This window comes from Gorilla gorilla, chromosome 1 (genome assembly GCF_029281585.2).
Source record: "Gorilla gorilla gorilla isolate KB3781 chromosome 1, NHGRI_mGorGor1-v2.1_pri, whole genome shotgun sequence".
Lineage (NCBI taxonomy): Eukaryota > Metazoa > Chordata > Mammalia > Primates > Hominidae > Gorilla > Gorilla gorilla.
Genome location: NC_073224.2, coordinates 24,508,059 through 24,535,734, shown reverse-complemented (window position 1 = coordinate 24,535,734; position 27,676 = coordinate 24,508,059). Strand labels below are relative to the sequence as shown.

The 27,676-nt window shown below is 35.8% G+C and overlaps 1 protein-coding gene across 2 annotated transcripts in view; it reads left to right on the top strand.

Annotated features, from left to right (window-relative positions):
* The window catches only part of LYST (lysosomal trafficking regulator), a 222,488-nt gene that overhangs the window by 91,061 nt on the left and 103,751 nt on the right, over positions 1-27,676 (top strand). For both annotated transcript variants that reach the window (XM_031001211.3, XM_055372561.2), the window contains exons 12-21: positions 223-649; positions 3,500-3,644; positions 4,976-5,149; positions 10,259-10,419; positions 11,290-11,480; positions 15,014-15,259; positions 17,234-17,407; positions 18,329-18,478; positions 22,023-22,160; positions 26,032-26,230. In XM_031001211.3, the coding sequence (XP_030857071.3) occupies positions 223-649; positions 3,500-3,644; positions 4,976-5,149; positions 10,259-10,419; positions 11,290-11,480; positions 15,014-15,259; positions 17,234-17,407; positions 18,329-18,478; positions 22,023-22,160; positions 26,032-26,230 (2,005 nt within the window). The remainder of the gene's footprint in view (positions 1-222; positions 650-3,499; positions 3,645-4,975; positions 5,150-10,258; positions 10,420-11,289; positions 11,481-15,013; positions 15,260-17,233; positions 17,408-18,328; positions 18,479-22,022; positions 22,161-26,031; positions 26,231-27,676) is intronic.

Here is a 27,676-nt window from a genome sequence, read left to right as displayed (position 1 = left end):
GTGAGACTCTGTCTTAAAAAAAAAAGAATGAAATCTGTTTCATATTTTATCTCAGCTACGAGAAAATGAAAATTTTAAAGATGTGGGAGATAGGAAGGTATTTAAATAGGAATGCTGATATGTGTGGGTATGTTTGTATTTTCATTTATAACCTAAATTTCAAGATTATTATGTACTTTATTACGTGATTAGAAAGTTTCATTTGTTTTTCTTTTTCTCTAGAAAATTCTTCTTCTAGGTATTCTGAAAATTATTGAAAGTGATACTACTATGAGCCCTTCACAGTATCTAACCTTCCCTTTACTGCACGCTCCAAATTTAAGCAACGGTGTTTCATCACAAAAGTATCCTGGGATTTTAAACAGTAAGGCCATGGGTTTATTGAGAAGAGCACGAGTTTCACGGAGCAAGAAAGAGACTGATAGAGAGAGTTTTCCCCATCGGCTGCTTTCATCTTGGCACATAGCCCCAGTCCACCTGCCGTTGCTGGGGCAAAACTGCTGGCCACACCTATCAGAAGGTTTCAGTGTTTCCCTGTGGTTTAATGTGGAGTGTATCCATGAAGCTGAGACTACTACAGAAAAAGGAAAGAAGATAAAGAAAAGAAACAAATCATTAATTTTACCAGATAGCAGTTTTGATGGTACAGGTATGATGACAGGATTATCTGATTTGTACACAAAGATTGTTTTCAGACTATAATTTTCCTTGAGCCGTAAAAATGTGGTAGTGTTCTTAACACTCTTAACATGTTCTTCACCTTAAATGCCTTACTTAGTGGTGGTAGGTCCTGACTTATCAAAGCATGAGTTGTCATATAGCCTTGAATCTCCATTACGGAAACTTTAGTTTTTTATAGGGATGAAGGGGACACCACATATACAACTTTTTCTGGGGTCATCAGCCCCTAAAGTTCCTTATGCGACTTCTCTCCTGGTCCCATTACTGGATTAGGGTGGCTCCTGATGTTATAAAAGGATAAAACCTTATAGCTGCCTTTCTTTCTGTTGTTTCCCAGCCCCTATTAGACAGTCCCCATTTCATTTTCTTTCTCTCTCTTTTTTTTTTGAGACAGTTTCACTCTTGTTGCCCAGGCTAGAGTGCAATGGCGCGATCTCAGCTCACTGCAACCTCCGCCTCCCGGGTTCAAGCGATTCTCCTGCCTCAGCCTCCTGAGTAGCTGGGATTCAGGCGCCAGCAATCACACCTGGCTAATTTTATATTTTTAGTAGCGATGGTGTTTCACCATGTTGGCCAGGCTGGTCTCGAACTCCTGACCTCAGGTGATCTGCCCACCTCAGCTTCCCAAAGTGCTAGGACTGCAGGTGTGAGCCACCACACCCGGCTAATTTTGTATTTTTAGTAGAGACAGCAGTTTCTCCCTGTTGGTCAGGCTGGTCGGAAACTTCTTTCTCTCTTTTATTTCAAGTTCTCCTTCTCATGCCATGTCTTACCTCAGTGGCCCTCCCCTAGTTCCTGTCACAGAATGTTTAAATGCATCAGCCATTCTCCAACATTAGAATAAATTTCATTCCAGTTCCTTCTTTAACTGAAGAATTGCTATTATACTGCATCTTGTTTCTCATATGACTAGGGCAGAAAAAAACTGTTCATTGAAAAGCAGTTTATGGTGATGGAAAGTGAAGTAGGTAGGATAATTCTTAGGGCCTGTGGAATGAATGAAATGACTGGATGAGACAGATGTTTAGGGTTTTATATGTACATGGAGATGCAGGCCTCAGTAGCTCTTCATTCCACAAATCTTTCTCATCCAGTGGAACCTCTGTTTTAGGGCACTATGCCTTCACTAGAATTTTCTGTTGTGGATTGAATTTTGCCACCTAAGAACTGATAGCTCTACATGTGATAATATTTATTATGCTATCTAATGTGCATTGAGTGCTTTCTGTGTATGTGTCACTTTGCTCAGCTGTTTCTATATACATTTTTAATCTTAACAAGTTAGTAAGTGCTCATACTATCTGTATTTTTAGAGGAAGTTAAGTAGCATGACCAAGTTACGTAGCTGGTAAGTGATGGAAAGGAATTGAAACTCACCTGTTTTTAATTCCAGAGCCTTAACATTGCTACTATACTATAAGCTATGCAGATTGCTTTCTCATGTTTTAATGGAGGCAATCTCAATGTAAACAGTCTCTTATAAAATGAATAAATATACATAGTGACCTGAGAAAAGTAAATATTGGAAAGTTTTTTCTTAATTTTTATTTTAAGGATATATTAGAAAACATATTTTAGAAAGATGATTTTGTATAAACACTTAAAAATAGTAGACATACATAAAAATTTTTGAAGAGAGATAAAGAATATTTTGCTGCGATATCATACCTTTTACCTCTAAACTAACTGGTGCCTTTGGGCAAATTAACCTCTCAGCGCCTCAATTTTGTCACCCTATATATATTTACCTTATAAGATGGTTGTGAGCATTAAGTTAAATATTTGTAATATTACTACTCTATAATTCCTAGGTACACACTGGTTTTGTCCTACTCTTTTATTTGTAGAAGTTCATATTTGGTATGGAACATTTTTAAAATTTCACATCAGATGTGAGTTCTCTGTATATCATATATCTTGGTCAGTAGCCTCAAAATAATCAGTGACCTTAACTCTTCTTTTTTAAAACTATTGTCATTGCTACAGGGAGTATTTTTTTAACATCGGTCATGGTTTTACCTGTTGAAAAATAGCAACTAATATGTATGCAGTCTAATAAGCAGTAGTGTTCTTTAAAAGTCTGAGCCTTTGGACATGTATTTTGGATTTTGATATATCATAACATAGCTTTACATAAAGTCACATGTATTATAATGACAAGTAGATCATCATACATCTTCAGGTAGTGCTGGGTTTTCAAAGATGAGGAAGAGGAGTCAAGATAAATAACCAGATAGCCCAAACCTGTAAGCATTTACCCTAGCTTGCCTTAAAGAAACATTAGAGTTTCAGAATCACTTAGCAATTATATTCAAAAACTACTCACCAGGGAATATAAATTATGAATATATTCAAACACTAGAGTTTTTCCTTAAAATTTGTAGTATGATTTTTTTTTAAATCATGCCATATTGTGATAATTCTAGAATGATTTTTGGTAGTGTGAGGCATGGACAATGATGTGTGCTCCCTGGACCAGGGTCAGTGAAGCCATAGTTGATAAAAGAAGCTTGGTACACATTGTAATAGGTTGTCACATAGCGGTCTGGTTACGCCCACAATTGTCCTCAGTTATTATACATTTTTTAACATCTAATAACTTTTAAAGTACTGAATTACATTTTTCATCCCTCGTGCTTTTTTGGAGTTAACATCTATACTCTGAAAATATGGTTGTTTAGAACAGATCAGGCTCAGACATTCTGGGTAGATAACCTACTACAAATGAACAAATTTGCTTTGTATTCTTCTAAATTCACTTTTCTACTCAATTGTTATGAACCATTTTATTGATCATTCTAACATCTTTTTCTTATAGAGAGCGACAGACCAGAAGGTGCAGAGTACATAAATCCTGGTGAAAGACTCATAGAAGAAGGATGTATTCATATAATTTCACTGGGATCCAAAGCGTTGATGATCCAAGTGTGGGCTGATCCCCACAATGCCACTCTTATCTTTCGGTATTGATTATCCTCAGCCTCCCATGAATAGATAATGTATTTAAATAATTTGCGTAAGAGACATTAATGTGAAATCTACTAATAAAAGTTCATTATAGCAAAACAAAAAGTCTCATTTAAAAATATATACATTCTAACAGCTATTAATACCACTTTTATAATAGTGTATTATTCTATCCAAAAATCCATAAAGTCTAAAATATATTAATTCTCGGCTGGGTGTGGTGGCTCATGCCTGTAATCCCAGCACTTTGGGAGGCCAAGGCAGGCAGATCACCTGAGGTCAGGAGTTTGAGACCAGCCTGGCCAACATAGTGAAACCCAATCTCTACAAAAAATAAAAATAAAAACAAAAAAACAAAAAACCGCAAAAATTAGCCAGGCATGATGGTGCATGCCTGTAGTCCCAGCTACTTGGGAGGCTGAAGCAGGAGTATCACTTGAATCTGGGAGGCAGAGATTGTAGTGATCCCAGATCGTGCCACTGCACTCCAGTCTGGGTGACAGAGTGAGACTCTGTCTCAAAAAATAAATAAATAAATAAATACAAACAAAAAATAAATGAATAAATAAAATACATTAATTCTCTGTTTGATTTTAGATCAAATACTGAAGTCTTATGCTATGGAAATATTCTATCAGATTGTAATGGTCTTAAGATGTTATTAACAGACATAAGTTTTCCATGTGCATTATATATTTAGTAGTGATTACCTAATAAGCTTGGGTTCTCCTTGTTATCTTGTCCTTTTATACTATCTCCTTTATTAAGTAGTATGGATACAGGTCTTTTATTTGTATTGAGTATGAATAGTATGATACTATTTGTCTAAAACTCAAATCTAAACAAACCAGTATGTTATTTAGGAATATATACTTTGTAAACGTTACAAACATTACTAGGTGCCTTATGTACATTATCTCCTCATTCTTTCAGTAATCCCACAAAGTAGATTAGACCTCCAATACTTAGACATTTATATTAGTTTTTCTGTGAACCAAATAACACATTGTAATTTCTAAATGGGCAATGACTATATAAATAGTAATAATATATATTTTTTTACAAACTGAATTCTGAATATTATTGCCTAAATTTATGACTACCAGCCAATGAGCCTAATCTATTTTAGTTCACGAATTGAGGTAATGATAGAATAACTAAGTAACTTATGGTATAAAACGAAGACCTACTGACTTTTCAAGCACTTTAAAAAAATAGAACTGATTTTTAATCTTACCTATTTAGAATTATAGTTACTATATGTATGTTAAACACTGAGGTCAGAATTTTCATGTTTTCAGCCTATGCCTTTTCTCTTTTTCTGTAGTGTGTGCATGGATTCAAATGATGACATGAAAGCTGTTTTACTAGCACAGGTTGAATCACAGGAGAATATTTTCCTCCCAAGCAAATGGCAACATTTAGTACTCACCTACTTACAGCAGCCCCAAGGGAAAAGGAGGATTCATGGGAAAATCTCCATATGGGTCTCTGGACAGAGGTAGGAAGCATTTTGAGAAAATGCATCTCAATCTCAGTTACAATGTTATGTTTCATTAGTCAATTATAGCTTCTGAAACAGAATACAGAAAATTCTAGGTTTTTACTATAATAAAATTTACTTTATTTTTTGTTGTTTCTTTTTTTATTTTTATTATACTTTAAGTTCTAGGGTACATGCGCACAACGTGCAGGTTTGTTACATATGTATACATGTGCCATGTTGGTGTGCTGCACCCGTTAACTCGTCATTTACATTAGGTATATCTCCTATGCTATCCCTCCCCCCTCCCCCCACCCTACGACAGGCCCCAGTGTGTGATGTTCCCCTTCCTGTGTCCAAGTGTTCTCATTGTTCAATTCCCACCTATGAGTGAGAACATGCGGTGTTTGGTTTTTTGTCCTTGCTATCGTTTGCTGAGAGTGATGATTTCCAGCTTCATCCGTGTCCCTACAAAGGACATGAACTCATCCTTTTTTATGGCTGCATAGTATTCCATGGTGTATATGTGCCACATTTTCTTAATCCAGTCTATCATTGATGGACATTTGGGTTGGTTCCAAGTCTTTGCTATTGTGAATAGTGCTGCAATAAACATACATGTGCATGTGTCTGTAGCAACATGATTCATAATCCTTTGGGTATATACCCAGTAATGGGATGGCTGGGTCAAATGGTATTTCTAGTTCCAGATCCTTGAAGAATCACCACACTGTCTTCCACAATGGTTGAACTAGTTTACAGACCCACCAACAATGTAAAAGTGTTCCTATTTTTCCACATCCTCTCCAGCACCTGTTGTTTCCTGACTTTTTAATGATCGCCATTCTGACTGGTGTGAGATGGTATCTCATTGTGGTTTTGATTTGCATTTCTCTGAAAAATTTACTATACTTTAACTTACAAATCTGTCAGAGTTGGACTTTTTTTCCCATTGGTCATTTTCATGCAAAATAAGCCTCCTGTAGAAGTGACTGTTGAAAATTAATATTTGGGTTTGGGGAGCATGCAGATACCTAGAAATTTAGACATTTATGTATAACTATATATCAAAGAACAGAATCTGTAATTTCATCCTGCAAGCCCATATATTATAAAACTGAAGCCATGATAATTATTTAAATTAAGTGGCTAATAAGGCTAATACCTAAATTAAATTAGGCTTTCAAAAGAAATTAGAATGACTAGCCTATGTATAAGGTGATAGATTCAGATAGAGTGCTAGAAATATACCAAGTGATAGATTCAGGGAGAGTACTGTATGATTTTTACCACACAGGAGAATTGTGAGCCAAGTTAATAAGAAACATCTTGTGGAATATCTTAATGTAAAATTTTAGCCTGTAGGAACTATAAGGTATCTTCGATTTGTAAGCATTGGGAAGTATTGTATTGAATGAAGTAGCATGAAAGAAGATAGAGAATTCGAAACTGTAATGTAGCATGGTAGAGGATTAAGCTGGTTGGATGAGTTTAAGTTGAATAATGAGAAATAAAAATGAATGGACATGGTGAGACTACTTAACAGGCTTTGAATGCCAAGCTGAGAAGTCTAGATTTAATCAAAGGGAATATAATATACTGCATACTTATTATGTTGCAGACCTTTTGCTAGGTGCTTTATATACATCATCTAATTCTCTCAAAAATCCCTCAAAGTAGATTAGACCATGGAAATAACATACACCCTTAACACAGATTAACCTATTTTTATTCATTCGTTTGTTCATTCATTACATTTATTGAGGAATTACAGTGTTTTGAGCACTTGATATATTAATTAGGCCTAGGGGACAATGGTAAACAAGATAGACACATTCCCTGCCTTCCTGGAGTTCACAGTCTGATGAGGAATCAGACAACAAGCAAACACAATTAAATGAATATTTACAAATGATGACAAATACTGTGAGGCCCATGCTTTAAAACCCTGAGGCAGAAAATATCGAGTTTGACACTTAACGATGGGTGGATCAGGGAAGGCCTATCTAAGAACAGGGTATTAAACCTGAGACCTGAAGGAGGAGATGGAATTTGCCCTGTGCAGGTGGGAGGAGGACAGTTTGAGGTGGAGGACAGGGCATCACTGCAGGAGGCTGCAGCAATTGATTGCTTACAGCTGTCCAGCCTCAATAATAGAGGGAGACAGGGAGCAGGAGCTTGTGGATTGCTTTACAGTCCATGGTGTCTGCCACAAGCAAGAACATGCTTTGGAAGTAAAATTAAGAGTTCAGTTTTGTTGTATTCATTTTTAAAAAATGTAAAAATACGTAATTGAAGCCTAATTTCCATGTTCCATGTTCCAAATAAAATACTGTCTGTGACGTTCTCGATCTTCATACCTGCCATGGCAGCTGTAGCCAATCAGCAAATTTGTTTCCAGAACCTATAGTTAAATCAGATGGAGCTGGGGCTGGAGTTGTAAGTAGAGAGAGCCCCTTTCTCCTAGGCACTCTCCACTCAATTTCTTGAGCTCTCAATATGTGCCAGGCACTGTATTAGGCACTTTATACAGATTACCTGATTTAATCCTCCCAACAATACTATAAAGTAGGTATATTATTATCCCAATTTTACATATGAGGCAACTGAGACCTAGAGTGACTTGCCCAAACTCATGCCACAAGTAAGGGGTAGAGCTGAAAGTTTAACCTAAACTCTGACCCTAGGGAGGGCCCATGCTTTAAAACCCTATGCTTTACTGCCCCTGCAGCCTTTTTCTGAATTATGTCAGCTGACAGGTAGAGGAACCATAAACTAACTATTAGACATGTTCAGAATGAGAGATTAGATTTTTATTGTGGACAGTCTGAAATTAGTGAGCATGGTCACTTGATTCACATATCACTCTGTTTTTTTACCCACCAACTTACAGCTACATTCCTTTGAGAGAATTGTTTGCCATTTGGCACAAGTTAATTTCATTGGTTAACAGAGCAAGTGACCAAGGACAAATATTTTATTCTGTTGACTTAAACTTGGTTCTCTAGTATCTTCGTCACCTTATAAGCTACAGAATAATTTCTAGGCCAGGCATGGTGCTTCATGCCTGTAATCCCAGCACTTTGATAGGCCGAGGCAGAAGGATTGCTTGAGCACGGGAATTCAAGACCAACCTGGGCAACATGGAAAATCCCTGTCTCTACTAAAAATAAAAAAATTAGCTGGGCATGGTGATGCGTAGCTGTAGTCCCAGCTATTCGGGACACTGAGGCAGGAGGATCACCTGAGCCCAGTAAGTCAAGGCTACAGTGGGCCATGATTGCACCCCTGCACTTCAGCCTGGGTGACAGAGCGAGACCCTGTCTCAATTTAAAAAAAAAAAAAAGAATTTCTAAAAGAATACATTTGAAGAGGCCTTTTAAAATAAGGTAACAGTACTGAAAATGAGTTAATACTTTCTATTAGTTGTTATTAACAGCTTACAAATATGGCAGAAATATATGGCACATAGTAGATACTTAATATTTGTTTAATTCATTTTGCATTCATCCTGCAATAGGTTTTCTTTCACCCTTAAAAATTTTTATTTCATTGTTATATTTTTATTTTACTTTAGTTCTGGGATACATGTGCAGAACGTGCAGGTTTGTTACATAGGGATACATGTGCCATGGTGGTTTGCTGCACCTATCAACCCGTCATCTAGGTTTTAAGCCCCACGTGCATTAGGTATTTGTCCTGATACTCTTCCTCCCCTTGCCCCAACACCCGCCGACAGGCCCCGGTGTGTGATGTTCCCCTCCCTGTGTACGTATGTTCTCATTGAAAAACTATTTTTTAAAATAAAAAATTTAAAACTATTTTAAGTCATAATGCCACTAGATGGCAATAGAGTTTCAGTCACAGCCATTTATTTGGTCAAGGAGAAGTATGTCATTGAATGTATCCCACATCTTTCCTTTATTAAAAAAAAAAAAAATTAAAATAGTTAAGTTTATATGTTATATGTGAAACAGAGAGCCTTAGGCAAAACTTTTAAAATAAATATACACAAAGTTGAATTTCTCATTAAGAGCTACCCATGTTAGCTTATCCTGTCTTCATCTTACAAATTTTATTTAGACTTTGCCTTCATAGATTACTCTCATTATCTTAAAATGGAGTTTAAAACATTCCTAAATTAGGGGTAGAGCTCTGTGGTTTCACTAGTTGATGAAGTCCTCCCTGCTTTGTGTGTCTTTCTGTGAGAAAGCCTTATTTTGCCTTTTCCAGTACTGTCTTTTGTAAGCATTCCTTCACCGTTATCCATGAAGCAAAAGAGACTAATCAAAAGCTGCATAATCACTTAGCATTAAGAAAACAGAAAATGCAGAAAGCATTGGTATTTCAATGGCTAGACAGAAATTTTGAAGAAGTTATGTTTTTACTGATTAGTTTTCAAAGGCCTCATAGATGACATAACATTTTTGGAATGTCATGGATTCCAGTTTTTGGAATTGTTTGTCAAGATGGGAGACTTCTTGGCAAAATTAAGGGGAGGTGGTTGGTTTATATCTGTAAACCAGGAAGGTGCATATACAGAAGTCAAATGGCAAAGAAAACTTGCAGCAAATGTCTAGTCACATTTCCCATGGCCTGCCGTGGGATCATCAGGTATCTCTCTTTGGCTCCCCTCTTTCTGCAGCACCTTTGACCAAGAGACAAACAATTAACCCTCCTCTCTTGCCCCAGTGCCAGCTGATAATGACCCAAGAAAATTGTTCAAGAATTCCCCATTGTAGGCCGGGCGTGGTGGCTCACACCTGTAATCCCAGCACTTTGGGAGGCCAAGGCGGGTGGATCACGAGGTCAGGAGATTGAGACCTTCCTGGCTAACACAGTGAAACCCCGTCTTTACTAAAAAAAAATACAAAAAATTAACCAGGCCTGGTGGCGGGCACCTGTAATTCCAGCTACTCGGGAGGCTGAGGCAGGAGAATGGTGTGAACCCAGGAGGCGGAGCTTGCAGTGAGCTGAGATCGTGCCAACCTGGGCAACAGAGCGAGACTCCGTCTCCAAAAAAAAAAAAAAAAAAAAAAGAATTCCCCATTGTTAAATATTCATACTTTAAAAATACTTAGTACTAGACTTCCTAAAGTCATTGCTTTAACTTTGTTTTTAATGTAGGAAGCCTGATGTTACTTTGGATTTTATGCTTCCAAGAAAAACAAGTTTGTCATCTGATAGCAATAAAACATTTTGCATGATTGGCCATTGTTTATCATCCCAAGAAGAGTTTTTGCAGTTGGCTGGAAAATGGGACCTGGGAAATTTGCTTCTCTTCAACGGTGAGTGAGCTATGATTGCACCACTGCACTTCAGCCTGGGCGACAGAGTGAGATTTTTTCCTTTGAAACATTTCCAGTTTTTTTTCTCAGTTAACAAATATTAAACTAAGTAAATTAACCTGGCTAAAATATCCATCTGTGTTCCTTCACTTGTGTTTAATAAGTACTGTATTTCCAAGATTCTAAGATATACTTTTAAAATATTTTAACATTTTTGTAATCTAGTTGTGTCTTACAATTGATATATACATTTAATATAAAAATGTATTTCTTGCATCCTCAAAAAAGAGAAGCTCATATTAAATTAGCGTTTTTTTATACTGGATAATGTAGCATCATGACTAGTAAACTTATTTTGGTTGTCTCCTTTATAATTTTATTATATCTTATACAAATATCAAATTTTAGGGAAAAATGAAATATATGATTTTTTAAAAATATGTCCTTAAACCTCACACATAATAGCATTCAGACAGTGTTTATTGACTAAATAGGAAGGAATAAAGATATTGATTCAAATTTTAGTTAGAAATGGAGTTTACCAAGATATAGCTTCCATTATTTAAAAAATACAACAAAGTAAAATAAAACAGAAAACCTGTTTTCTGGCTAAGGAGCAAATGGAAATGTTATGATTTAATTAAAAGCTTCACAATTAACTTTATATACATTAATTCATCTTCCATCATAGTTGACATAGGTTATTTTCTCGTTACACCAATTTCGAAATTGAGGCTTTATCAATTTTATAAAATATAGTGAACAACTGAAAGAATCTGGCTACAAAAAATAATTCCTGGTTTCTTGCTTTTTATGAAAAATTCTGGTTAGGGTGTTTTAAATAACTAACTTTATTTTTCTGCTATTCAGGAGCTAAGGTTGGTTCACAAGAGGCCTTTTATTTGTATGCTTGCGGACCCAACCATACATCTGTAATGCCATGTAAGTATGGCAAGCCAGTGAATGACTACTCCAAATATATTAATAAAGAAATTTTGCGATGTGAACAAATCAGAGAACTTTTTATGACCAAGAAAGATGTGGATATTGGTCTCTTAATTGTAAGTTTTAATTTTATAAATTTTAGTTTTATAGTAAATGTATTTAGGTATATTTATTGTAATGTATAGTTATGAATTAGATTTCTAAAGATTTTAATGTGGTTCCTTATCATTTTCTTTTCTTAGAATTATGTTTTTTTCTGAAAAAAATTGAAACACTTTGATCTCCTTTCAAAATTTGTTTCAGGCTTTATATTTATATCTCCTTTTCCTTGAAAGTGTATTTCTATAAAAAGTTTATCGGTTTATTTTATACCTACTGATTATTCAGGAAAAATGTTTATGATACAGTGAAAATAACACTTGTTAGTTTGACATACTCCTAAAAAAGTTGCTCATTATATGTTCTTTCCATACTTATAAATAAATAATATCCATTTATAATGTTAGTTTTAGTCACATATATTCAGGTCTTAGAAAACCTACTCTTTTTTATTTATTTATTTATTTTTTTGAGACAGGATTTCACTCTGTCACCCAGGCTTGGGTGCAGTGGTGTGATCATGGCTCACCGCAGCCTTGAACTCCTGGGCTCAAATGATCCTCCCACCTCAGCCTCCCAAGTCGCCGGGTCTGTGGTCATGCATCACCACACCGGGCTAATTTTAAATTTTTGTAGAGATGGAATCTCGCTTTGTTGCCCAGACTAGTCTCAAACTCCTGGCCTCAAGTGATCTTCCCATCTCAGCCTCCCAAATAGTGAGATTACAGGCATGAGCCACCATGCCTGGCCTAAAAAACTTATTATTTAATATCAGTAAAATTAGGAATTTTGCTTTCAAAGTATTGCTAATTCTGCTTATATGAGACTCTATTGATTTTTATATATTATTCCAATATTTTGTTCTACCAGTATATAATTTAGGAGCTAGTGGTGAGGATTTTTCGTTATAGCAACTAGAAAACTGAGCCTTCATAGTCTTAGAAAATCTTCTAAAATCTAGTAGATCTGGCCATGAAACTGGGTTCCTCTTTCTCTTGCTTCTTATGAGAAGTACAGATATTTCTTACTTGAAGGAGACTACTGTTTTGGAATGTATTTTGTTGTTGTTGTTGAGTTGCGGGGAGGGTAGATTTGGTTGTCAATAATTATTGGGTAGTAAGGGCCAGTGATGCTAAATGTTCTACAGTACATGAACACTATTATACAACAAAGAATGATCCTATCCTAAATGTCCCACCATTAAGAAAACATCCTTTAGGGAAATGGTTCCTCAAACCTGAGTGTGCACCAGAATCATCCAGAGGGCTTGTTAAAATATAGATTGCTGGGCCAGAGCTTCTGATTCAGTAGGTCTGAAGTGTGACCCTGGAATTTACATTTTTAAGAAGTTCCTAGGTGATGCTGTTGCTGGTTGAGGATCACACTTTGAGAACCTCTGCCTTAGGGAGACTGAGGAGCTCACACAGATGTTTGTTCAAGTAATAACTTTAACTCAATAGTTTTTGGTTAATCCATTTGTTTTCATAGAAAAATTTCCCTAATCCTTTTATTTTTCCTGAACGGTATATAGGTCATATAAGTTACAAAACTCAACATAAATTATCATGAATGAAAATTCTGAGGGTTTTATGTGAAAACTATTTTTAGAGAGCAAATTGTTTAAGCCCGATTTAGTAATTTGGGAGTTATAAGCTTGTGAAACAATGGTTAGGGAGAGGCGGTACCCTCAGCCAGGCACGGTGACTCATGCCTGTAATCCCAGCACTTTGGGAGGCCAAGGCGGGTGGATCACCTGAGGTCAGGAGTTTGAGACTAGCCTGGCCAACATGGTAAAACCCTGTCTCTACTAAAAATACAAAAACTAGCCGGGCATGGTGGCAGATGCCTGTAATCCCAGCTACTCAGGAGGCTGAGGCAGGAGAATCACTTGAACCTAGGAGGCGGAGCTTGCAGAGAGCCGAGAATGCACCATTGCACTCCAGCCTGGGCAACAAGAGTCAAACTCTGTCTCAAAAAAAAAAGAAAAAAGACAAGAATTGGTACCCTCATGTCAGGGTGCAGCGTCAGATTTCTGATTGAAACTACTGCAGGTTTGAAACTTTGCTTTTCCAGCATAATCATACACAACAGACAGTATAATTGGTTTAGCTGGTGCACAGATATGCTGGGTGGTATGTCTGATTGCTGTGGGTCATAAATAAAGCACAGGCCAGGCACGGTGGCTCATGCTTGTAATCCCAGCACTTTGGGAGGCTGAGGCGGGCAGATCACGAGGTCAGAAGTTCAAGACCAGCGAGTTCGAGACCAGCCTGGCCAACATGGTGAAACCCTGTCTCTACTAAAAATATAAAATTAGCTGAGTGTGGTGGCATGCATCTGTAACCCCAGCTACTCAGGAGGCCGAAGCAGGAGAATTGCTTGAACCCGGGAGGCAGAGGTTGCAGTGAGCTGAGATCGCGCCACTGTACTCCAGCCTGGGCAACAGAGCAAGACTCCGTCTCAGAAATAAATAAATAAATAAATAAATAAATAAATAAATAAGAAGAATAATCAAAGCACAAGGCCCCCATCCAGTTCTGAGAGAAGACACTGAATCTATATGATTTCCCTAAGTCTGGGTTTGGCATCTACTACCATTAAAACCGCCTTAAAGTACATTATGGGCCAGACACCAAGATTCATTCCTCTAATCCCAGCACTCTGGGAGGCACAGGCAGGAGGATCACTTTAGGTCAAGGGTTTGAGACTAGCCTGGGCAACATAACAAGACCATGTCTCTACAAAAAAAAAAAAAAAAAAAAATTTAACTGGGTTAACTGGGTGTGGTGGCAGGTACCTGTAGTCCTAGCTGCTTGGGAGGCTGAGGTGGGAGGATCCCTTGAGCCTAGGAGTTCAAGGCTATAGTGAGCTATGGTCATGCCACTGCACTCCAGCCTGGGTGCCAGAGCAAGACACTGTCTCTAAGAAAAACATACATTCTGTATTTAAAATTAACTTTAATTTTTAAAATAGTTTAGAGAATCTTGACAGGGAGCCACACACTGATGGAAACTATCCTTTGCCTGGGAGACATATTTGAAGTTCTATTTTATTTTAGTTAGGTGTGCTGACTGTTGACAATCTGGAATTTTATTCCAGTAGAAAGATCTAGTTTAGAGTTGCTTTTAAATGAAGAGTCAGCCAATGAGAAAATGCAAAGCAAAAATTTCAAATAAATTGACCTGACCCAGAGTTCCCAATATTTTTAAGTGCTTAGAATAGTGCCTGGTATGTAATAAGTGTGGTTTAAGACTTGGTTGATATTAGTAGTAATAGTATAACTTAATATATATTCTAAACTGAACAAAGCTGGAATCCTTCTCAACCTTGATGTGATCTATACAATTGATCACTGCTAAATAAATCACTGACCATTTGCTTTGTGGGAAACAGCCTTGCTTCTAATGTTTATCTGTTTAGTGTAGTAGCTGTTATTTTTTAAACAAAAGGATCAGTTGAGTGTGTTTTCACTTTGAAATACTTACTTGCTAGTTCATAGCTTGCATTTTAAACTTGTTGTCATTACTGAATGAAAATATTTGTATTTCAGGAAAGTCTTTCAGTTGTTTATACAACTTACTGTCCTGCTCAGTATACCATCTATGAGCCAGTGATTAGACTTAAAGGTCAAATGAAAACCCAACTCTCTCAAAGACCCTTCAGCTCAAAAGAAGTTCAGAGCATCTTATTAGAACCTCATCATCTAAAGAATCTCCAACCTACTGAATATAAAACTATTCAAGGCATTCTGCACGAAATTGGTGGAACTGGCATATTTGTTTTTCTCTTTGCCAGGGTAAGAATCACTGCTTATAGTTTTGTCTAAAGAGAAATGACTTACTTATTATTGATAAATTAAAGGATTTCTTTTGGACCACACGAAAAAGCTACACTCGACTATATTAAACTTTTAAGATAAAAAAATACATATTAAATATGTTATTAAGCTTTCTGCCATAGATGATTAAGGTTTCTTCTAATTTATGAATATTTTAGAAGTTTTCTATTAACCAAAAATGTGATTAGTACAATTAAATATTAAATGTACAAGATTTTAAATTGAGAGGAGGATATTTTTAAAAATAAAATTTATGAAGTTTTTATTCCTTAAATGTTTCCAATGCATAGGAAAAAACTAAGGGTCAACAAATACTTTAAAAAAAAAAACTTTTAATTTGTTTGGGTTTGGAGTTTTTTCAAAAAAGAGAAATATAAAGTTTGACTCAGGCCATAAGTACCATTTTAGAATGAATCATTTAATTATCTGTCCTGATGCAAAGTAGACAGTCAGTAATTATAGACTATTTCAGGGATTGCTGAAACCTATGTTAGGGAGCACAAACAGTCTCACTTTGGTAAAAATCATTTCTACTTCCTCTGGATCCACATCCCTGTTTAATTAAAGCAGCTTTGATCTTCCTTCATCCTCGGAATGCCATCTTCGTTTTATCCCTAAGTATAACTTTTGCAACATTATCAAGTTTTCATAGTCTCCCTATCTAACTTTCTTTAATGGAAGCATCGTTGATTAGTTTTGCAATAAGAAGCATATCAGCATTTGTTGTTGTTAGGGTTCTTACAAATATTTTGTTAGCCTTTGATCCACCATACTCTGTAATCTGTCTTTTCTTCTCCACCTCTTCCTTTTTCATAGTTTTTTAAATCTAGTGTCTAGTTAAATAGATTATCTCCTAGTGTTTTAAAATTAAAAGCCCTTTAACTCCTCACCAATATTTTGTGATCTTTTGTACCATCGTATAGTTTCAAAATGTATATCCTTGTTTTCTTCTCTTTCATCAAGGTATTGAATATAATTTTGTTATTGTTACATAGAGATTGGATCTTAGATAAAATGTTTACATTTTTATCTTTATATGTTTAGTATCTTGCCAATAAGACTTTTAAAGTATGTTTTTAAGTCTAAAACTTATAAACCTTGTCCAGTATCCTTCCTCCTCCCCTACAAAAATAAAATTCAGTGTCCTTAAAATCCTTACATGCATAACCTGCCTTGTGAACCTGGTCTCTACAATCCAGCCAAAGAGGCAACCTGCAGCTTCCTAGATGTACTGTGAACTTCCAGTTTAGGCCTTTACCCTTCCCCTGGCTGTGCCCTGTCCCAGCCACCCCTTTATTCCTGCTTTCCAGGATTTGGCTCTCTTCCTAGGTCATCTTCTCTCTGTGGAGCCTTCCCTTAAACCAAGCAGAGAGGGATCAGAATGGTCTCTGTGCTCTCCGGAGTACCTACTGTCTCATTCTTCTTTGGCCTTTAGCATGATAATGAGTGTGTGTTTCTTATGTATATAGTAGTTGTCAGAAAGTGTTGGTTGAAGTAAATTGACGTACAAGGCACGACATGTGGTTTTTATAGATACATCTTATCTCTTTGACAGGACAGTAGACCCCATTGGGAACAAGTATCATGTATTTTACTTCTTTTTATCTCCCTTACCACATAATGCAGAGCCTGTCTATTGACTAATTTATCAAAAACTTATGACACTTCAGATCACTAGTTATAAAATGCTACTGGCCACTAAAGTTGTGTGTCATTGTATACTATAGTATATATAAGAGACTATAGAACATGAAATTTATGCCTTACTCTCAGTTTTGTTTATTCACAAGCCTTAAATAGGTAGAGTATGAGCATTAAAAAAATACTTTGTAGAAACTAATGGATTGATGTTACAGAATGGAAGATTATACATGTTAAATTTTTACTCTCAGCAAATTGGGAGAAAACTATATCCACCCATTTTTTTTTTAGGTTGTTGAACTCAGTAGCTGTGAAGAAACTCAAGCATTAGCACTGCGAGTTATACTCTCATTAATTAAATACAACCAACAAAGAGTACATGAATTAGAAAATTGTAATGGACTTTCTATGATTCATCAGGTGTTGATCAAACAAAAATGCATTGTTGGGTTTTACATTTTGAAGGTATGTCTTCATAAAATTTATTCTTATAGTTTCATATGCAGTGATACTCATCTCGTCATCAAAGTCTTCCAATAATAGTTTTGTGTTTCAGTTATTCCTGAAGAAAATGGAGGAAACTTATTAGTGTATAGTTAATCAAACTAAGATACTCTTCTAGTTCTTTTCATCATTTAAATAATTACATTTTTCTTTTCTTTAAAGCATTTTTTAAAAGTAAGAAAAAAATAAACTCATTGAATTTTAGACCTGGGTGGGCCATAGATATCTCCCATGCTGTCCCTTCATTCCGTAGATTGATGAGATCTTTGCTTTAGCTCCCACCCTTATGGCAGAGAACCCAGTTCTCTAGGCACCTAGAGGCATACCATTCCATTAGGCACTGCTGCTACAGAGTTAGTTTTTCAAGTCACAGATATTCGTGCTCATTTTTATTATGATCCCGCTATCATCATATATTTAAATACATTTCTAGATAAAAGCATTTGGTAACATTGTGGAAATATTTCTCTCTGAGACTTCTGGTACTAAGGCAAAAGACGATTGCTCTACCCTTGCCTCCACCCCTACTTCTTTAAACTGCAAGATCCATACATTTGTGGCATGAATCCTTACTACTTTTTTGAAAATGTTTTAAAGCCTAATAGCAGATTAATTCAATTTAAAACATAAAAATTGAGTGCTGTTTGTTTTCACCCCTTGTTTGAACCTGAGTACTCACTTAAAAATATTTGTAAGTTTGGGATTTTCTACTTATCTGAATTGTTTTACAAAACAAGTTAAAGATACTTTGTGAAGTGTTAAATTATTTACTAGCTTTCCTTTGAATTTAATGATTGCTAAAATTGAAAGCTTAATGTTTCTGTTGAACTTCTTGATTAACCAATTATTAATGCATCTTATATTAATGCTAATTTTCTATAGACCCTTCTTGAAGGATGCTGTGGTGAAGATATTATTTATATGAATGAGAATGGAGAGTTTAAGTTGGATGTAGACTCTAATGCTATAATCCAAGATGTTAAGCTGTTAGAGGAACTATTGCTTGACTGGAAGATATGGAATAAAGCAGAGGCATGTAATATGTACTTTTTTTCCATTTTTTATTGTGGTAAAATGCATATAACACAAAATTTACCATCTTAAGCATTTTTAAGTTTCGGTTCAGTGGCATTAAGTGCATTTACAGTGTTGTCCAACCATCACCACCATCCATCTCTGTAAATCTTTTTTGTTTTGTAAAACCAAAACTTTGTACCCTTTAAACAAATGTTCTCCCTCTTTCTCTAGCCCCTGGAAACCACCATTCTACTTTTGACTAATCTAAGGATCTCATATAAGTAGGATCGTATAGTATTTGTCTTTTTGTGATTAGCTTATTTCACTTAGCTTAATGTCTTCAAGGCTCATCTGTGTTGTAGCATATGTCCAAATTTCCTTTTTAAGAATGAATAATATTCCGTTCTATATATTTATCACATTTTGCTTATCCATTCATCAGTTTAGAGACACTTGGATTGTTTCCACATTTTAGCTACCGTGAATAGAAGCATATACTCGTTTTTTTGTTTGTTTGCTTTTGTTTTTGTCTTTCTTTGAAACGGAGTTTTACTCTTTCGCCCAGGGTGGAGTACAGTGGTGTGATCTTGGCTCACTGCAACCTCCACCCCCAGGCTCAGATGATACTCCTACCTCAGCCTCCCCAGTAGCTGGGACCACAGATGTGTGCCACCATGCCTGGCTAAGTTTTTGTATTTTGGGTGTAGACAGGGTTTCACACATGTTGCTCAGGCTGGTCTTGAACTCCTGAGCTCAAATGATCTGCCTGCCTCGGCTTCCCAAGATGCTGGGATTATAGGCATGAGCCACCACCCCCAGCCAGCATATTCTTTTAAATATTTAATCATTCTTCTGAAAGAAATAATTAATTTATTACTTCAATGTAATGTTAATTATAAATGGAAATCTGGCACTTATTTCCCATGCAAAGTTTTGAACAGCCATGGGGAATGCTGAGCTGGAGAGTCAAAATCAAACTTGGGCTGGCTAAGAATACTGCAGTCAGGCAGGAGCATATGGGCTTATTTGGATCAGCTGAAGGCTTGCATTTACCATAAACTCTGAAAGGGGAGACTGCTAAGAGTCAGGGGAGTCAGGTCCAGGAGAGGGAAATGGATACACTTCTAACTAGGGGAGCCATGCTGGCCAGGAGTTAGAGATAGGACGATGGTATATAGGGCAAGGCTTCATCATAAGTACAAATTAAGCAACATAGATTGATCTTAGATGTAGGCACTACATCTCAGCACCTGGAATGGCTGGGCTTGTCTTCACAAGGACCCAGTCAGGGAATGAGTATAGGGTTGTTTCCTTTCTGCCCTAGTTTTAAGCAATCTTAATAGTACAGGCTCATACAGCCTTCTTAGTTCTAGTGTAGACTGTTTGCTCTAAGTGTGGGCAGGGTTCTAGTAGGTATTGATGATTTTTGCAAAAACAAAAACTAGATTGTCTAGAACTAATTAGAATATAACAAGATTATCAACAAATATTATTTATAGAGCAATTCAGAATATATATACCTTTAGAATTTTTTTAAAAATGGTTATTCCCAACTTGCCAACAGTCCCTAAAAATTTACACATTACCAATAATGAGTTATGAGGTTGAAAAAATACTCCTTTTGTTTTTTGAAACAGGATCGCACTCTGTCACCCAGGCTAAAATGCAGTGGCGCCATCTTGGCTCCCTGCAACCTCTGCCTCTCAGGTTCAAGTGGTCCTCCTACCTCAGCCTCCCAAGTAGCTAGGACTACATGTGTGTACCACCATGCCTGGCTAATTTTTAATTTTTTTTTGTAGAGATGAAGTCTCACTATATTGCCCAGGCTGGTCTCAAACTCCTGGGCTCAAGCAGTCCTCCCGCCTTGGCCCCCCAAAGTGCTGGGATACAGGCGTGAGCCCCCATGCCTGGCCAAAAAAAAAAAAAAAAACTAAAAAACCTTTTCTAATCTATTAGTAATAAAAATAAGTTTAGTTCAAATATGCTAGAGGAAAGAGAATTTTCTATTCTTCCTATAGAAAATTATATTACAAAATTGTTACATGAAGAGGCAATTCAAGAGTATGCAGCCACAAAACAGAGAAAAGTATTTTGAAAGGCATGTCCAACAGCCAACTAACTATTGCCATGTTTCTGGATTTTGTGGTATTCATGGTACTTTTCACTTTTTTAAACTTTGTAATTGGTTGTGATGCCTTTTCTCACTCTGAATAAATATATACTTTAAGATCTAAAAAAAAAGAAGATAAGATAGATAGATTAAAATATGTGTAATATTGCAGGGAGAGAGCAAATAATTACAGGGATAGCATATGTAAACAAATTGGATCAAAAGCAGTATAAATGTATAATGAAGAATATGCTCAGTTGCAGGTTGGAAAACCTAACTTGGACAAAGTTGGACAAAGTTGGACAAAGTTTATTTAGTACTTCAAAAGAGCAGGCAAATTTGGGGTTGTTTGATTTTAAAAGAAACATTTTTAAATTGAATTTGAAAGTGATAAGACACATATTACTTCTATGGATTTGAAATAAGGTTTTCTTACGTAATTAATTATATTTGAACTAAGTCTGGTTTTTCTTTTTTTGTTGGTATTTGTTTGTTTACATTGGCACTATTTTATCTTGGTACTACTTTTCAGATTTGAATCATGTTTTCATACTTTGGCTGCCTTGTCTGCCGGTTTTCGTGTGGCTTTTTCTTTTAGAATATCTTGGCTCTATCTTATAAAGAGAGAGACCCTGGGTAGAAGAGTATGATTAAGTCTATCAATATCTTGGTTCATTATTGCCGGATAATGGCAGGAGAAATAGGCTCTGCAACCCAAGCCAGTTAATTTTGCGTTTTGTTAAAAGCTTTATTGAAAGGTCAATTAGGATAATAAGATGAAGGGAAGGTTATCTTTCAATATTAGTTATCAGTGTAAGATCTCTTTTTTTCTCTAGTATTATGGACAAGTTAAGATTGATTCAATATGGGAGAAGCATTTTAAGGCACTGTCAAGGGATGCTAACTACTCTTTGAAGTGCATAGTTTGTAATCATGCAGATAATTCTATTATTTGAACTTGAAAGTAAATTAATCTAAAATTGCAGAATTTTCACATTATCCATGACTCTTCAATTTAGTATGATTTGCTCTAAAATTTTTTGGTTAAATGCTGCATATGCAGATTGGTATTGAAATGTGTACATTTTTAACAACACTCTTTGAACATAAATTATTTAAAAACAATAATGTTGGTAATGTGTATGCTTCTCTAATTTGAATAATCCCTCTTGATAATTCATCTTTTGAAAATACATTTAATGCCACAGAAAGGGTAATGTAGGAAAGCACCTAATACAATATTGTATTCAACATAGCTATTTAGAAATAGCCTATTGGCAACAAAAAATAATAGGGAATAAATTTTAACATTGGCTTTTTGCAGACATGTAATCTTTGATACTGAATATATACACAATGTTAAATTGTTGTGCGTTGTGTGTCTTCCAAAAAGCATGCTGCATATTTTTCAGTAAGTATGTGCTTATTGGCGTGTGTTTATCTCCTCAGCAAGGTGTTTGGGAAACTTTGCTAGCAGCTCTAGAAGTCCTCATCAGAGCAGATCACCACCAGCAGATGTTTAATATTAAGCAGTTATTGAAAGCTCAAGTGGTTCATCACTTTCTACTGACTTGTCAGGTTTTGCAGGTACTTTTCATGTAACTTTACTTTTGGAAATATATTCCACAGTTGTTTAATAATACTATGAACATCAAATTTTTGTGGCACTTTCAAAGGGACTTTTTTCTTTTTTTTTTTTTCCATCTTCTCTCCAGATTCTCTTCTTTCAAAAAATAGTACAGGAGTTTTTCAACTGCTGCATCTTACAGCTTGATCATCACGCTGTCATAATTCCTAACTCAATTACAAAAGTACAATTACTAAATTTCTTAGATTTTTTTTATGTTGGGATAGAATAATAGTTTTGTACTGCCTTGAACAGCAAGAATAGTTAATGAATTTTAACTTGTTCCATATTCCTTAAATATTTACAAATATGTATTGCTTTAATAAATATAAACTTGCTAACAGTCTATTTTATATGCTAGAATTAGCATTTTAAACTGTATCCAAAATTTTTATTAAAAAGTGACACTAATTTTATCAGTTACATTGTAATGTCTATGCTGTGGCCCTTTTAGTTAATTTTTTTCTCTGCCTTTATTGATATCATCTAATACCAACCAAACAGATAAAAGGCATCGATAAATATCTGCTTGGTTGGTATATTAGACAATTTTCCAAGTTTTTTTTAATGTCTAAGGCATCGATTAGAACTTTATCAAGTTAAATAAGTACAGATACTCCATGAGATCAGTAATATTTTATATGTTGAGCACCTTTGCTTCGGTGGCACTAAGGGCTTTTCATTATAGTTGGGCTAAAATTCAAAATCTGTGACAACATCTGTAAGAAGTGTTAATATGAGAAGGCTTATATGATCTGGCTACCATTCTAGCTTCATCTTGTGGTACTCAGCCTCCCTGGATTTCTTTCCCTTCCTTAAACAAGTAAGACTTTTTTCTGTCTCAGAGTACATGGTGTTCTTTTTGCTTTAACAATTATTGATCCCATTCTTTTCATCTGGCCAACTCCTACTTATCCTCCACATGGCAACTTAAGACTTACTTCCTGAGAGATACCTTCCCTGCCCTTTCCATATAAATTAGTATTTTTCCCTTTATACACTATGTACATACAGTTTGTTAGTTATTTATGGAATTATGGTTTATTTCCCTCTGTAAGCCTTCTGAAAGCAAGGATATGGTTTTTGTTTTGTTTTAATCACACTGTAATGTCAGTACTTGACACACCTGGGCATCTGATAAATATTTGTTAAATGAATGAATTCCAAAAACACAAAAACATTTTATTGCCTTTCTTGGCCCCTGTGGTAAATTAGACTATTGTTGTAGGGAATAGAATATGTCGATTGATCCTTCAGGCCCCTTGCTTACTGAGTGTTTTATGCATCATTTATGCATCAGTTTTCCTCAAAATTTTTTCCTTCGCATATCCATTTTGAAATGTATTGGCCAATTTTCATTAAGTTCATATGACAATGTGATATTCAGTCTTTGCATGTCAGAAAAGTGGCACTTATAAACTTTGAGATTTCCATATATTTTTTCACTTTTGTATTATTTACAAAAATGCTAGAAAAAATCTAGGTACAAATTTTTTTCCTTACATGTATAGTTCTTTACCCTTGTTTGTTCAAAGAGCCCACTTATCAAATTAACAGCTATTTATTAAACATAGCTTTATGTCAGGTATTGTGGGAAGTTTATAAAGAAATGAACTTAGTCTTTGCCTTTAAGTTACCTCAGAGTGTTTGTGCACTTTAGGAAGATTAATAAATTGGTACTATGTTGGATGTAAGGCAGTTTCATTCATTTGTGAGTACAGCATAAAGAACCTGAACCCTGGTGATTAAAATGGGAGTGTTTAGTAGGGAGCAAATATGGGAGAGATTATAAGGATAGAATTCATAGGACTTGATTCTGTTTAAATGGAGCTTCAGGAGGAGTCAAATATAACATAAAATTTCAAGCCGGGAGACCAGAAAAACAATAATTTCATCAGAAAAAAACAGAAGCAACCTTGTAAGTTTTCTAGTTTTTGTATCTACATTTGAAATTACAGCAGGACATTCAGCAACAGTGAAATGGTAATAGTGAAGCCATCAGGATAGAGAAGCACTCCAAGACAGAGAAATGTAGTGAGAGAATCAGAGGACTGAGGTTTACACCTCAGGAGATACCCATTTTCAGGATGTGAAACAAGAAAAAGGGGCTATTGAAAGAGATACAGAAAGAGTAATTGAAAAGCTAAGAGGAGACTCAGTAAAGTGAAAGCCAGAGGTCGGCAGAGGGGGAAGAACATGTAGAGAAGAAGATAATACCTTGAACCAAATGATATAGAAAGTTCAGAGAAAATGTAGGCAGATAAAGGGCCATTGACTCAGAAATTCTTAATGACTTACAAGATTTCAATAGCATGGATAAGGCAAGAGCCAGATTTCAGGGACTTTGGACAGCATGTGTGGCAGATCATTGAAGGCAGTGAGAATAAATGATTATTAAAAAGTCCAGCAGCAAAAGCAAAGACAGAAACAGAATGTTCATATAAGGTAAAGTTAAGGGATTAAAAAAATAGTAAAATAGAATACCAGTGACTATTGATAAAGAGTCAGTGGAGAGGGCAAGATAGAAGCAACCTGGGCTGGACTTGGGAATGAATCACTGATGCTGCAACCAAGAAAGTTAAGAAGATACATGGAGTATGGTTTAGAAGAAATGCAGATGGTTGTAGCAGAAATAGTTCTGAATTGGAAGTCGGGAGATCTATGTTCCTGTCTTAGTCTTTGCCACTTGACAGCTATGAGAACTTGGCAAAGGAGTTTTGTGTTTTCTTCTGTAGACTCAGCGTTCTCTTCTTAAATCTGAGGTAGTCGAACTAAATTGTTTCAAAATTAACATCTACATTTTAAGTACTCCAATTCAGTAATACCCAAGAGTAAATGAAGAGTGGATGTAGAGATATATATTTGGACATAGGAAGAGGGAAGATAAGGAATTTTACCTCCCATACCCTTAATCTGGAGGCCAGCTGCTACCCACTGGGGAGATGGAATTGGAGGATATCAGCAATTTATTTATATACAGCTTTATTTTTAGTAATTAGTTGGCATTTTGCCAAGCCTCATTATTCCAGACAGTAAATGGTGCAGTAGAAAGAGTTCAGAGGCCTGAGTTTGAGTTATAATTGTACTACCTACATATTTTATGTGTGGTTTACACTAGTCAAATAACCTCTTTGTGCCTCATATTCTAGAAATGAGGGCTAAAACCTCTCATAGAGCTGTTGTGAAAACAAGCTTCGTAAACTGGAGCATATTGTATTAGTATAACGAGTTTTGTCTATCAAAAGTTTTCTGTCCTAATCCTGTACTAATATTACTAATATTAGTAGTAGTAAAAGAAGAAGAAAAGATAGTAGCAGTAGTAATAGTAGTGATTGTAGTTTATCACTAACATTTATGTGGGGCTTACCTATATGCAAGGCACTATTCTAAGAGTTTATGTTATTTAGTCCTTATAACAACCCTATAAAGTAGCACTAGTATTACTCACATAGACAAAGAAAGTGAAGCATGCAGATGTTAAGTAACGTACCTAAGATCACGTGGCTAGTGAGTGGAGAAACCAGAATGCAAACCTAGGAAGTCTGGCTTTTGAGACCACGCTTGTGAGAGTTATATAAGTTTGCCTCAGTTAATTAAGATACATGGGCTAGAATTAAGTTGCCATCTGTGTTAATGAATTTTTAATAACAAGATTGCTTGAATTAGGAAATAACTCAATTTAATGAATTGTTATGGTAATGGTAAGTATGATCAGACTAGAGTAGTAAACCAACAGAAGTCTATCTTAAAAAGAATATTTTGCCTAAATGAAAAATCTTAGTTAAGTTGACAATTCTTTAAATCTAAAGAGAGTTTTTTTTATTTTTTCAGGAATACAAAGAGGGGCAACTCACACCCATGCCCCGAGAGGTTTGTAGATCATTTGTGAAAATTATAGCAGAAGTCCTTGGATCTCCTCCAGATTTGGAATTATTGACAATTATCTTCAATTTCCTTTTAGCAGTTCACCCTCCTACTAATACTTACGTTTGTCACAATCCCACGAACTTCTACTTTTCTTTGCACATAGGTAGGTATAATCATTTTTGTTAGATCATGGCTATTTCCACTTTTGTTTTATTCTTCCCACTTGATTCACATTTGTTTGACATTTGAATGGCCTCTGTGCTGCTCTAATTACATATTGGGGTTGGGATAGGGCAGAGAGTTATAGAATGAACTAGACATGGCCTCTGCCCTCAAGGAGTCTAAATGCCAAGTGGAGAAAGGAGACATAGACTCAAATAACTACATTAAAAAAAAAAAGAAATGTGTATTTGGTAAGTATCAAAGAGACACAAAAGAAGAACTAATGAGATTTCAGTGGACAGAGGGTTTCATCCGACCACTGTGGAGAGAATATTTAATAGGTTACATGACATCTGATGTAGACATTGAAGATTTTGAGTAGAATTTGATAGGTAGATTGGACAGTTAGTGTTCCAGGTAAAGACAATGACTTTAAAGGGAGGATAAAAGGAAATAGAAAATAGAAAAGGACTAATGAGTTTTACCTATATATAGGAGATCTGTAAAGGAATAGTGAGAGATAATGCCATAAATACAGTTTAAGACCACCATTTACTTATTTTTACCCTAAAGTCATATCAAATGGGTCCTTGAATGTAAGGCCAGAGAATTTGAACTTGTATTCTAGTTATAGGTCATTGAAAGGGTTTTATTTGTTTGTTTTGAGCAAAGCCTATAAGTAAATTATTGCAGTAGGATTCAGGAATAAGGAACTAGGGGCAGTAAGGCCAAATTATAGTAGTCCATGAGAGACAGGATAACAGAATCTGGGCATAGTAACAGTGGAACTGGAGAGGAGGGATAAATTGAGAAGTGGGAAGTTTAGGATGGAATGACTGTGGAGGTGTTAAGGAAAAAGGGTAATGGCTTTGGTTGTATAATATATGTTGTATTTGAGGTGCCCTGCAGTTATTTATAATATAATTTTCTAGTAGGCAATTGGGAATGAGGATTACAGCATGAAGAAGGAAGGGTAGGTTATAAGGAGCTGTCCACATAGAAGTGAGGTGAAGCTCTGAGAACAGATGAGACCACTGAAGAAAAGTAGAGCAAGAGAAGGAAAGAGAAAGCTAAGGAAAGAACTGCTGGTAGTATTACTAGTTGGAGGGTAGGACAAGAATGAAGAATCAGTAAAAGAGAAAGATGGAATAATCAGTTTTTTTAAGAACCAGGGAAATGTAATGTGGTAAGAAAGAAAGCAAGAATGTACCTACAAGAAAGCTGAGTCATAAATTTACATTGGAAAACTGGTTGTACAATAGCCATTTTAAGAGATGTAGTAAATGGGGCCAGGCACGGTGGCTCACGCCTGTAATCCCAGCACTTTGGGAAGCCGGGGCAGGCAGATCACCTGAGGTCAGGAGTTCAAGACCTGCCTGACCAACATGGCAAAACCCCATCTCTACTAAAAATAAAAAAAAAAAATTAGCCTGGCATGGTGGCACAT